Source organism: Manis pentadactyla, chromosome 2 (genome assembly GCF_030020395.1).
Source record: "Manis pentadactyla isolate mManPen7 chromosome 2, mManPen7.hap1, whole genome shotgun sequence".
Taxonomy (NCBI): Eukaryota; Metazoa; Chordata; class Mammalia; order Pholidota; family Manidae; genus Manis; species Manis pentadactyla.
The window spans coordinates 150984223-150996423 of NC_080020.1; the positions used below are offsets into that span (position 1 = coordinate 150984223).

General features: G+C 45.8%; 1 protein-coding gene across 8 annotated transcripts in view; it reads left to right on the forward strand.

Moving 5' to 3' along the window:
- TBC1D8 (TBC1 domain family member 8) overlaps positions 1 to 12201 on the forward strand; it is a 130442-nt gene that overhangs the window by 89027 nt on the left and 29214 nt on the right. For all 8 annotated transcript variants that reach the window (XR_005023924.2, XR_005023925.2, XR_005023927.2 and 5 more), the window contains 7 exons: positions 568 to 718; positions 2304 to 2518; positions 3384 to 3501; positions 5965 to 6250; positions 7029 to 7158; positions 7289 to 7387; positions 7911 to 7979. Coding sequence is in view for 3 of the 8 variants with exons in the window: in XM_036881409.2 (XP_036737304.2) it covers positions 568 to 718; positions 2304 to 2518; positions 3384 to 3501; positions 5965 to 6250; positions 7029 to 7158; positions 7289 to 7387; positions 7911 to 7979 (1068 nt within the window). In the remaining 5 variants the exon portion in view is untranslated. The remainder of the gene's footprint in view (positions 1 to 567; positions 719 to 2303; positions 2519 to 3383; positions 3502 to 5964; positions 6251 to 7028; positions 7159 to 7288; positions 7388 to 7910; positions 7980 to 12201) is intronic.

Below are 12201 nucleotides of genomic sequence, written 5' to 3' on the forward strand. Positions count from 1 at the left end.
ACTAAAAATTCCTGCCATCTAGGGGTAATTGTAAAGGATTTTTAGTTGCCTAGAGAAATAGTGTCTTTCTCATTGCTGATAATGAGAACAATGTAATTTTTTTTGGGTTCAGTCTTTCCTCTGGCTATCAGGAAGTTCAGGCAAAATTATGTGACACCCCCGTGCTCCCCTTTGCACTGTGAGCTGACCTCTGCTTCAGCTGCTGGCTTGGTGTCAACATCCTGAGAGGCTTCCTCTAACATGCCCCCTCCCACCTCACTCATCTGCTTTGGGCTGTGTTAGTGTTTGGATAAATGTATTCTTACTACCGGCTTTGCCAAGAAAATGACATTTTATTCGTGTAAATGTTCCCACTGTGTTCTGAACTCCTGAAGGGCTGGGGCTATGTGTTACTCATCTTTACATCCTCTGTGCCTGCTAGAGCTTCAAAACTGTGTGCTGAACAAGTTGCCTGTCAGTGTTGGTGCCTCTGTTAACAGAGGCAACCTTCCCATCATGGACTTTGGATGGGCTGTGGTGGGAGGTGTGGGTAGGCTTCTTTGTACATCAAGAATTTTCCATTTCCAGTCCAGAGAACAGATAAAAATAAGCCTGTGGAACGACCACTTTGTGGAATATGGCAGAACTGTGTGTATGTTTCGCACAGAGAAGATCCGGAAGCTTGTGGCCATGGGGATCCCTGAATCTTTACGCGGCAAACTCTGGCTCCTTTTCTCGGGTACGTGCTTCCAGTGTCATCAGGTCCGACATTGGGCCATCTGTCTTTGGGTTCCTCTGGGACGTTCCCAGCCAGGAACTTCGGCACCCTTACCATGTCTGCTGCGGACCTGGGTCGATTTGCCTGAGGCCTCTGGGCTGTTGTGTCCTCCTTGGTCCCTGGCTGAAGCGATCTCCTCGCCCTTTAAAATGACTTTGTGAGTCTGTACATAGTCCTGGCAATTCAGGACTCGAGGTGAAGTGTCTTTGAGTTCTGAAGTAGACTGAACAACAGCCCTTCCTAAATTGTTCACACGTGATGAGATCCCTCCGCGCACACTTCTGTTGTTCCCTCTTCCCGGAGCACACGGCACGTCCCCGAGAGCAGACGGAAGCTCTCTCTTCTGTCCTGGCTCCCCCTGTAACACCTGGCTGCTCAGTGATGGCCTTGTGATGGAAGAACTCCTTTTTAAAATTTAAAACCTCTATTTTCCTATTTGATAAAAATACTTTCTATTCCTAATTGAAAAGAATGAGGAGGAGAGAGCAAAGAAAGTAACAGTCATCATAGTCCCAACACTGGGGTGACACCTGTTAATGCCATTGGTTTCCCATCTTTTGGGTCTCGTCAGTGAGCATGCACACACACGTGCGCCCACGCACGCACACACACACACTCTCTCTCTCTCTCAAAGACCGTATAGTTAGTTCATCAAGGGCTATCTTTCCCACAAGATAGGATGTTTCCTTTGTTGGCAGAAAGATTGCTGTCGTGCTTAAGCTCTTGCTAAGTAAGTGCCCAACAGAACATGTGAATGCCAGGGTGACCCTAACGGATGTGGTGGGAATCAGTCATTGCCGATGGGCGGAGGGCTGGGAAGGAGGTTTATCACACTAAACAGGATCAGAATTAAAAGCCATTCACTAGTAGTCAAAGGTGGAACTGGGCCCCTTCTGCTCCTCCCTGCATGGGGCTGGTGTCAGGACTGGCACCCACCTGCTGCCTGTCCCGGGGGGGGGGTGCCACGGGTAACCCCAGATGCCGTGATGCTGGTCCGTGCATGCTGGAAGCCTCGTGGGGTGTGGAGTCACCCATCAGGAGCTCGGTGGGAGAGCTGTTTGGTCATCTGCTTGGATGAACCCAGCTTCAGTGTTCCCTGTGGGCAGCTTGTTACCCCTTGATACTGGTTGACATTACTTAATGATAATTGCACCTTCTTGTGCGTTTCACACACAGGTGATCAATAATTCCTTGTTGAATTAATGCATGATCGTGCATGTGTGTCTGTGTATATAAGTGTATGTGTGTGTGATGTGTATATACACAACTGCTGTTACAGGGAATAGCATATTAAAAGCACATTAATAAAGCTATTTCTAGTGTGAGCATCCTCCTTTCCATATAAGGGTATTTTTAGAAAAGCCACATTCTTCCTTTTTTGTTTTTGGCAGAAGCAAAGTCCATTTGGTTTTGTGTGGTCTCAAAAAATTATTTTCTGTCCCTCAAGCAATGAGATTCCACTGAGGTTGTCCAGTAGGACAAGCCCCTCCCCATGTTGACACCAACTGGAATTCAGTCCCCCTGAGCACTACTTTTCAATTGCCAGATGCTGTGACCGAGCTTGCCTGCCATCCTGGTTACTACAATAACCTGGTAGAGGCATCCATGGGGAAGTGCTGCCTGGTGACGGAGGAGATAGAACGGGATCTGCACCGCTCCTTACCAGAGCACCCTGCTTTCCAAAACGAAACGGGCATCGCTGCTTTGCGGAGAGTCCTGACGGCCTATGCCCACCGGAACCCCAAAATCGGGTACTGCCAGGTGAGGAATGCACTGAGGGGTGGAGATCCTTTAGCCCGCATCTTGTGCTGACCACCACGCTCTGGGGTCTGGCTTGCCACGCAGTACCCAGGGCTGTCATGTGAATGCTCTGTGCTTGGCGCCTTCCCCTAAAGAATGTGTGGAATGGGGCTGACGGAACTCAGCCTAGGGCAGTCAGGCAGGCTGATGATGGGAGATGGGAAGCATCACCCTTGCCTGAGCAGAGCAGTGCACCTGCTGAGCCTCTGTCCACAGCAGGCAGATTCCACCTTCGCTACCCCTCCTGGCCTCTGCTTCTGTGGACCTTTGCCTTTCCAGACCTCTACAGAAGTTACAGGTGAGACGTCCTCCTGAGTTCAGTTGGGACATTAGCCCAGTCACTTGGGTGCAGGAAACAAGTGCAGAGTGGAAACCAGGAAGCTAAAACAAGAAAAAAACACAGGGCATGATAGGATTCGGGAAGCTTCCAACATTAGAAAATAGGAGATTTTAAACTTTATTTTCCTGTGGATACACAAGGTCAGTGGTGAGTGAAGTTGTGTGTGTGTGTCTGTCTGAACACACAGAGGTTAGCTGGACTTGGTGTGAGCCGGAGGCGTGTGCCACTGCTAATCCCAGCACTGCCCGGCGGGGACGTGGTGGAGTGGCAGCTGGTTGCTCAGCCTGCTGCGTCCTCTGAGGACCATGTTGGTGTTGTGGTCAATCCACCTGGCAGGTGACGGTGTGTTTGGGCTACACTGGGTCTCTGCTTACCCAGGCTTGACTTTTGGGGATCACTTGAGCTTGTGTGTTTTGTAACATTTCTGTGGCACTGTGTGGTGTGGTGTGGTCAGTAACTGTCCGTCCTCTGTGAACCCCCGAGCAGTCCATGAACATCCTGACCTCCGTTTTGCTGCTGTACGCCAAAGAGGAGGAGGCCTTCTGGCTGCTGGTTGCTGTGTGTGAGCGGATGCTGCCCGACTACTTCAGCCACCGTGTCATTGGTAACTGACCCCCCGTGCCTGGGGAGTAGTGACAGAGCCTGGCAGAGACACTTGTCATCATCCTCGTCATGAAATCCCCCGTGCCACTCAGCTAGTTTCTGCAGAAACAGTTTGGTTCTTGAATTTGTAGAACCAACTGTGTAATTCTCTGCAGAGTTTTGGCATTAGGTGGAATAAGGTAACCTGATTACTCTTGCTGTGAGCATGTATAGGTTTTTGGATAAAAAACAAATTATTTTACCTGGATAGCTGAACTTACAAGAGGGAAACAAAAATTCCTAGGCTCAAGAAACAAGTCAAAGTGAAAACTGGAGAGGTTTGTCACAGATGCTGTGCCTGGCAAGGGAAGGGGGTCTTGCGCTTGGTCCATGGAGCTCATTCAGACAGGTGATCCCTCTGCTCTAGGGGAGGAGGTGGGCAGAGCAGTGCTGGGGGCCTTCAAGGCCCAGGCCTAGAGAGCAGGCTTGGGAAACTTACTGACTTGTATAAGTTGAGGGTAATTAGCTCCTGTGCTGCTGGGCTTTGGGTAACCCTGTGACCCCACAGTACACCAGCGCTGGGTGCCTGTCTTTTGTGCAGTTGGGACGTGAAGCTGTGTTTTCTCTGTGGTCCAGCACCCTCCTGATAGAGGAAATGACAGAAATACTGCTTCAGCCTGGTGACACTCCTAGGGACACTTTTTTAGTAATCTGGAATGAGAGATGGAGATGGTCTAAGATAGGGTGGCAGCAGTGGGAACCAAATGAAAGAACTGATTCAAGACCGAATTTGGCAAGAAATTGATGTGCAGGCAAGGCAGGGAAAAGACACTTGAAGGCCGATGTCCTAAGAACTGAGGGGGGAACATGGCGATCTCTGGGTGGAGGAGGGCCTGTTGGCATGGGGGGGTGGGGGTGGGCGTGGGGTGGCAGCCGGGAAGGAGGGGTCTGCTCCATGCCTTCTGGCGGTCTTTGAGGTATGTCTTTTTTCCCTGGCTGGCTTCATGTGCCAAGTGGTTAACTGGCTTGCTTCCCTTCTCATTTTGTATTGTGGGAGGCAGTTTCATGTACAGAGCAGCAAGGAATAACCCCAGGGTCACTGGCAGCATGTTGTCAAAGCCATCGTCAGTTGACGAGTGTTGCTGTGGGAGCTCACACCCAACATGAGCAGTAAGGCCTCTGTGATATGCACGCACCTGTGTGAACACCTCCCAGTACACGGAGGGGCGTTTGGCACAGGCCCACAAAGCTCCCTCTGCCCCTTCCCTGCTGCAGGCATGGGTCCTGACGGCTATCACCATCAATTAGTTTGGTCTGTTCTTAAACGGAATATAAATTTATATGTTTACTTGGTATAAATGTAATAACAGAGAATGTTCTCTTTTGTGTCTGGCTTCTTTCACACTGTGGTGTTGCTGGTGACCAGGAGTGTGTCCTTATTGCTGAGCAGCTCTTCACTGTGCATTCACACCATGGTTTGTTTATATCCAGCCACCTGCTGATAGACATTGGAGTTGTTTCCAGTTTTTTATTATGAGTGAGGTTGCAGTGAGGATTCAAATATAAGTCTTTTTGTGAATATATATTGTCAGTTTTCTTGAGTATTTACCTAGGAGTAGAATTGCCTCATCATAGGTTGGATGTAAGATTATCTTTGTAAGAAACTGCCAGTTTTCCAAAGCGGGTATAATGTAGTCACACATCTCATACTCAGAGCAAACTTTTGGAGTTCCAGTTGCTCTACATCCCTATTAACACTTGGCATTGTCTGTCTTTTCATTTTAGCTATTCTAGTGGATGAGAGAAGGTATATTTAATTTGCATTTCTCTTAGTAATGATGTTGGACATATTGTTCTGTCATTTTGGCCATTTGGTTATCTCTTCTGAAGAGTTTATTCAAATCTTTTGCCTACTTAAAAAAAACCAGTTGTTATTGTCAGTTACTGACTTCTTATTACAGAGTTGCAGTTCTTTATTTTGACTACAAGGTCTTTGTCAGGTGTATGTTTTGCAAATATTTTCTCTGCATTTGAAGTTGCCATTTTCATTTTATTAATGGTGTCTTTTGAAGAACACCAGTCTTTAGTTTCAGGGAAGTCCACTTATAATTTTTTCTATGTTTAGTGCTTGTTGTGTCCTAAGTGATTTTGCCTTTTTTACTATATTTTCTTTTGTAAATTTGATAGTATTAGCTTTCTATTTAGGTTTGTGACACGTTTCAAATGTGTTCTTCTGTATGGTGTGAAGTAGGAGTCAAGGTTCTCCTGCACTCCGCAGTACCGACTGGGCACTCTGTTGAAAACACCGTCCTTTCCCATTGAATTGCCTTGGTCAGAATGTCAGACATCAATTAACTAAGTGTGAGTCCCTTTCCGGACTCAAATTATATTCACTGTTCTACTTATCTCAGAGTAGTTTAAATTTCAGGCTAGCTTCGAGAGGTGGTCCCTCCCTAATGGAGCCTCCGTGGCCTTCCTCTGTCAGGGGCCCAGGTGGACCAGTCTGTCTTTGAGGAACTCATCAAGGAGCGCCTGCCCGAGCTGGCGGAGCACATGCACGATCTGTCAGCCCTGGCGCCCATCTCGCTCTCGTGGTTCCTGACTCTGTTCCTCAGCATCATGCCTCTGGAGAGTGCGGTGAATGTGGTAGATTGCTTCTTCTATGACGGCATCAAAGCCATCTTCCAGCTGGGGCTGGCTGTGCTGGAGGCCAATGCCGAGGACCTGTGCAGCAGCAAGGATGACGGCCAGGCCCTGATGGTCCTCAGCAGGTGGGCACCGGTGCTGCTCTGTGTGGCTTCTGGGGTGAGGTGGATGGCAGCTGGGACACTGGGAGATGGGCGGCGGGGACAGCAGGTACCCAGCAGGGCTGTCGCTGTGGAAGTTGCCTTCCACACTGTGACTGTCACTCTGTGGTCTCCCAGAGCAGGTTGCCTGGGGGACTGTCACCCTGCAGGGGAAGAGCGTGTCCTCTCTCACTCCCTTACCAAGTGAGCCAGCGTAGGGAGAGGAGCAGAGGGTAGTCAGTGCTTTTCTCTGAGGAGATTCAAGTGTCTGGAGTCTGAGTGGGCTCACAGGGGCCTTGAACAAGATGGTAGGTACCTCGAAATGTTGGCCTCATGCAGCCAGATGGAGGTTTCAGATGTCTGTGTTTAGGGGCTGGTGTGTCAAAGGGAAAGAAAAGTTCCACTCACCTGAGGCCTGGGTCTCTTGGAGCTCAGGGTGAGTTGTATTGGAAATGAAGGGTTCTAGAATATTGTGGAAGTTTATAGTTGCATGTGTGTGCAGAATTTTGTATTTACCTCACTGGAGAGTCCCAGATGCCTTAAAACCTGCCCGTGGAGTCCATATTGACAAGTCTGGCTTTAGGGATGGATATCTCTCTTCTCTAAAATGAGCTGGGAAATTGCTACCCTGCGTCCTCCCAGCATTGGGAGAACCATGTTTGAAGGGGCAGCAATGTGTCAGCAGGCCGCTGTGAGGTGGCTGATGGCATGTGGTGCCAGGGGGAGGGTGGGCCCCCTGCTTAATGGTGGGTGGTGTGCTCAGGTTTCTAGATCACATTAAGAATGAGGATAGCCCTGGACCCCCCATTGGCAGCCACCATGCCTTCTTCTCCGACGACCAGGAGCCCCATCCTGTGACTGACATTGCCGACCTGATCCGGGACTCCTATGAGGTATCTGGGCCCCTCATTCCCACCACCTTAGACGTTTGTTTGGGACTTTGAGGGAGGTTTTCTGGGCTACCTCACATCCTTTGTTTATATACAAAAAGGGATTCAAGGAGTATCCGTTCTGTCCCTGCAGAAATTTGGAGACCGGTCTGTGGCGCAGATCGAGCACCTGCGCTGTAAGCACAGGGTCAGGGTTCTCCAGGGCCACGAAGACATCACAAAGCAGAACGTGGTGAGTAGCAGGCCTTGCAAGGGCAGTAGCCAGTCTCTAGCCTGGTATGACCCCTACTGGTCTGCTAATGAGAATGCTAGCTTTTTCTTTTCTTTTTTTTTTTTTGGATTGAGTTATAAACTTAATAGGGTGACATGGTGCAGAAATAGCATGGGTTTTAGAGTCAGATAGATTGTGAGCAAATCAACCACTGTGAGCCTCAGTTTCCCCAGTTGTAAAAGAGGACAATAATACCCAGTGATGGGATTAAATCAGTCATATGCAATGCTTAGCACAGATGGCCTGTAATGGTAGTTGTTCAGGAGGAACTTCCTGCCCAACCTCTATCTTTGCTAGCGCCTAACTTCTGTGAGAACGTACACATTTGTCCTGAGTCAGTGATGTGGGAATTGGAAGATCGCACAAAGTGATCTGTGTGCCAGAAGGGAACAGATGGGTTCCCTGAGGGAGGCTCGCACCTCGCCTGGACCCTCCCTGGTGCAGGCAGAGGACTCACTCTATTGCTCTTTATTCTTTCCTCAAGCTCCGCGTCGTTATCCCAGACGTTTCAATTCTTCCCGAAGACCTAGAGGAACTCTACGACTTATTCAAGGTATGAAAGTCAGGGAAGATATGGAAGTGGCAGGCCCTGCGTCCACCCACCTAGTCAGCCTGCAGGGGGCGGGTGTGCGGGCAGCCACGGGTGCCGCGGATCCATCCGTTCCTCACTGTTCTGCCCTGAGTTCCCGGTGCACAGGAGACGGGCCCAACCATGACCCTTACTGAAATGTTCACCTCGTCTACTTTAATTACTCGTGTTTTTATATTTCTGTGACTGGTATGAATCTAGTTTACAGTCTGTTTTCCCTTGATTTACTAACACTTTTCCATGTTGCCACATAGTCTTACTCATTTTGAAATAACTATAACCTATCATATGGTAATACTTAATATTCCAAACCATATTTCTAATATTTAGATATTTAGGTGGATTCCCAGATCTTGCTACTTAAATTTTGGATTCTAGGTGGATTCCCAGGTCTTGCTCCTTAAATCACCCTTGCAAAGAACACTTTCTTTTTTTTTTTTTTTTTTTCATAAATGATTATTTTTTATTGAAGGGTAGTTGATGCACAGTATTACATTACATTAGTTTCAAGTGTACAACACAGTGATAAAACATTTATATACATAATTCTAGGTTCCAGCTATCACCCTACCAAGCTGTTACAATATCTTGACTATATTCCTTATGCTATACATTACATCCCAGTTACTTATTTATTTTACCATTGGAAGTCTGTCCTTTTTTTTTTTTTTTTTTTTTTTTTGTGAGGGCATCTCTCATATTTATTGATCAAATGGTTGTTAACGACAATAAAATTCTGTATAGGGGAGTCAATGCTCAATGCACAATCATTAATCCACCCCAAGCCTAATTTTCGTCAGTCTCCAATTTTCTGAGGCATAACAAACAAGTTCTTACATGTAGAACAAATTCTTACATAATGAATAAGTTACATAGTGAACAGTACAAGGGCAGTCATCACAGAAACTTTCGGTTTTGCTCATGCATTATGAACTATAAACAGTCAGTTCAAATATGAATACTCATTTGGTTTTTATACTTGATTTATATGTGGATACCACATTTCTCTCTTTATTATTATTATTTTTAATAAAATGCTGAAGTGGTAGGTAGATACAAGATAAAGGTAGAAAACATAGTTTAGTGTTGTAAGAGAGCACATGTAGATGATCAGGTGTGTGCCTGTAGACTATGTGTTAATCCAAGCTAGACCAGGGCAATAAAACATCCACGTATGCAGAAGATTTCTCTCAGAACAGGGGGGGTGAGGTTCTAAGCCTCACCTCTGTTGATCCCCAATTTCTCACCTGATGGCCCCCCTGCGACTGTGCCTGTCTTAGGTTGTTCCTCCCTTGAGGAATCTTACCCGTCTCTGGCTAACCAGTCATCTTCCGGGGCCATACAGGGAAATGTGAAGTTGGTAAGTGAGAGGGAAGCCTTATTGTTTGAAAAGGTTAGCTTTTTACTTCTTTGCAGATTTATGCCCTGTGGCTTCTATGCCCAGCATTTGTCTTGAGGTATCTTTACCACTTGGAAGAATTATGATACTCGGTAAATTTGATATGAGGCACGAATTCTATTTAAGGGTTGTAGTTAGGAAGGAAGAAGAAAAGCTATAGAAGTAGCAGGCGGCAGAAAACATGGGAAGATTGATTATTTCTTTGACATATCTTCTTGTAGAGTAACTTCAGCCTATACAGGTTTTAAGCTACTATTTAAATTGCGCACACACATTAACATAATAGGAGTATAGTTACATAACCAAAGCATATCTGTAATTACCAGCCATCTCCAGTGAAACCAAGAAAACCATTAAGGCACCTTAGGCATTTGTGAAAACTTATCTATGATATGGTGGATATTGTCCAACTGAACTTGAACAGTCTGAGAGATATCAGACAAATTAAAACAACCCATTCCTGGGGACTGTTCACATGCCATATGTTCCTTTAACAGTAAATAGTCTGTAGTTGTAAGAGTTTGGAGCGCTACAATTTGCACTTCTCCAAATTCTTGGTTGAGTTCCAACAGTATAGATCCAGTCAAATTTGTTGTTTTACTGTATGCACAGGCCAGCTTAGATATCTCCTTCCTCATTCCCATGGCAAGTCCAGGAGCTGGTGGGATGGGTGCATCTACAGCTGTAGCAGTGCGTGGATCTTTGTTGGTGTTTTTTTTGATGATCATCTTCTGGCATGAGTCTTCCAGAGAGTGCAGATGTTGGAAGTTCTTTTTCATATCGTATCTTAGTTCATTTTCGGGGTAGCCCAATTAGGCTTTGATCCTTTGTATAAACACAAACAGACCCTTTGCCTACACTTTTATATGCCCTTTATACCCTTGTGTAGAACTCGTTGGAGGTTACCACACAGGAACTGCCTTTTTTTTTTTTTTTTTTTGCTTTGTTTTTGGTATCACTAATCTACACTTACATGACGAATATTATGTTAACTAGGCTCTCCCCTATACCAGGTCTCCCCTATAAACCCCTTTACAGTCACTGTCCATCAGCATAGCAAAATGTTGAATAATCACTACTTGCCTTCTCTGTGTTGTACAGTCCTCCCTTTTCTCCTACCCCCCCATGCATGTTAATCTTAATACCCCCCTACTTCTCCCCCCCTTATCCCTCCCTACCCACCCATCCTCCCCAGTCCCTTTCCCTTTGGTACCTGTTAGTCCATTCTTGAGTTCTGTGATTCTGCTGCTGTTTTGTTCCTTCAGTTTTTCCTTTGTTCTTATATTCCACAGATAAGTGAAATCATTTGGTATTTCTCCTTCTCCGCTTGGCTTGTTTCACTGAGCATAATACCCTCCAGCTCCATCCATGTTGCTGCAAATGATTGGATTTGCCCTTTTCTTATGGCTGAGTAGTATTCCATTGTGTATATGTACCACATCTTCTTTATCCATTCATCTATTGATGGACATTTAGGTTGCTTCCAATTCTTGGCTATTGTAAATAGTGCTGCAATAAACATAGGGGTGCATCTGTCTTTCTCAAACTTGATTGCTGCGTTCTTAGGGTAAATTCCTAGGAGTGGAATTCCTGGGTCAAATGGTAAGTCTGTTTTGAGCATTTTGATATACCTCCATACTGCTTTCCACAATGGTTGAACTAACTTACATTCCCACCAGCAGTGTAGGAGGGTTCCCCTTTCTCCACAGCCTCGCCAACATTTGTTGTTGTTTGTCTTTTGGATGGCAGCCATCCTTACTGGTGTGAGGTGATACCTCATTGTAGTTTTAATTTGCATCTCTCTGATAATTAGCGATGTGGAGCATCTTTTCATGTGTCTGTTGGCCATCTGTATTTCTTTTTTGGAGAACTGTCTGTTCAGTTCCTCTGCCCATTTTTTAATGGGTTATTTGTTTTTTGTTTGTTGAGGCGTGTGAGCTCCTTATATATTCTGGACGTCAAGCCTTTATCGGATGTGTCATTTTCAAATATATTCTCCCATACTGTAGGGATCCTTCTTGTTCTATTGATGGTGTCTTTTGCTGTACAGAAGCTTTTCAGCTTAATATAGTCCCACTTACTCATTTTTGCTGTTGTTTTCCTTGCCCGGGGAGATATGTTCAAGAAGAGGTCACTCATGTTTATGTCTAAGAGGTTTTCGCCTATGTTTTCTTCCAAGAGTTTAATGGTTTCATGGCTTACATTCAGGTCTTTGATCCATTTTGAGTTTACTTTTGTATATGGGGTTAGACAATGGTCCAGTTTCATTCTCCTACATGTAGCTGTCCAGTTTTGCCAGCACCACCTGTTGAAGAGACTGTCATTTCGCCATTGTATGTCCATGGCTCCTTTATCAAATATTAATTGACCATATATGTCTGGGTTAATGTCTGGATTCTCTAGTCTGTTCCATTGGTCTGTGGCTCTGCTCTTGTGCCAGTACCAAATTGTCTTGATTACTATGGCTTTATAGTAGAGCTTGAAGTTGGGGAGTGAGATCCCCCCTACTTTATTCTTCTTTCTCAGGATTGCTTTGGCTATTCGGGGTCTTTGGTGTTTCCATATGAATTTTTGAATTATTTGTTCCAGTTCATTGAAGAATGTTGCTGGTAGTTTCATAGGGATTGCATCAAATCTGTATATTGCTTTGGGCAGGATGGCCATTTTGACGATATTAATTCTTCCTAGCCACGAGCATGGGATGAGTTTCCATCTGTTAGTGTCCCCTTTAATTTCTCTTAAGAGTGACTTGTAGTTTTCAGAGTATAAGTCTTTCACTTCTTTGGT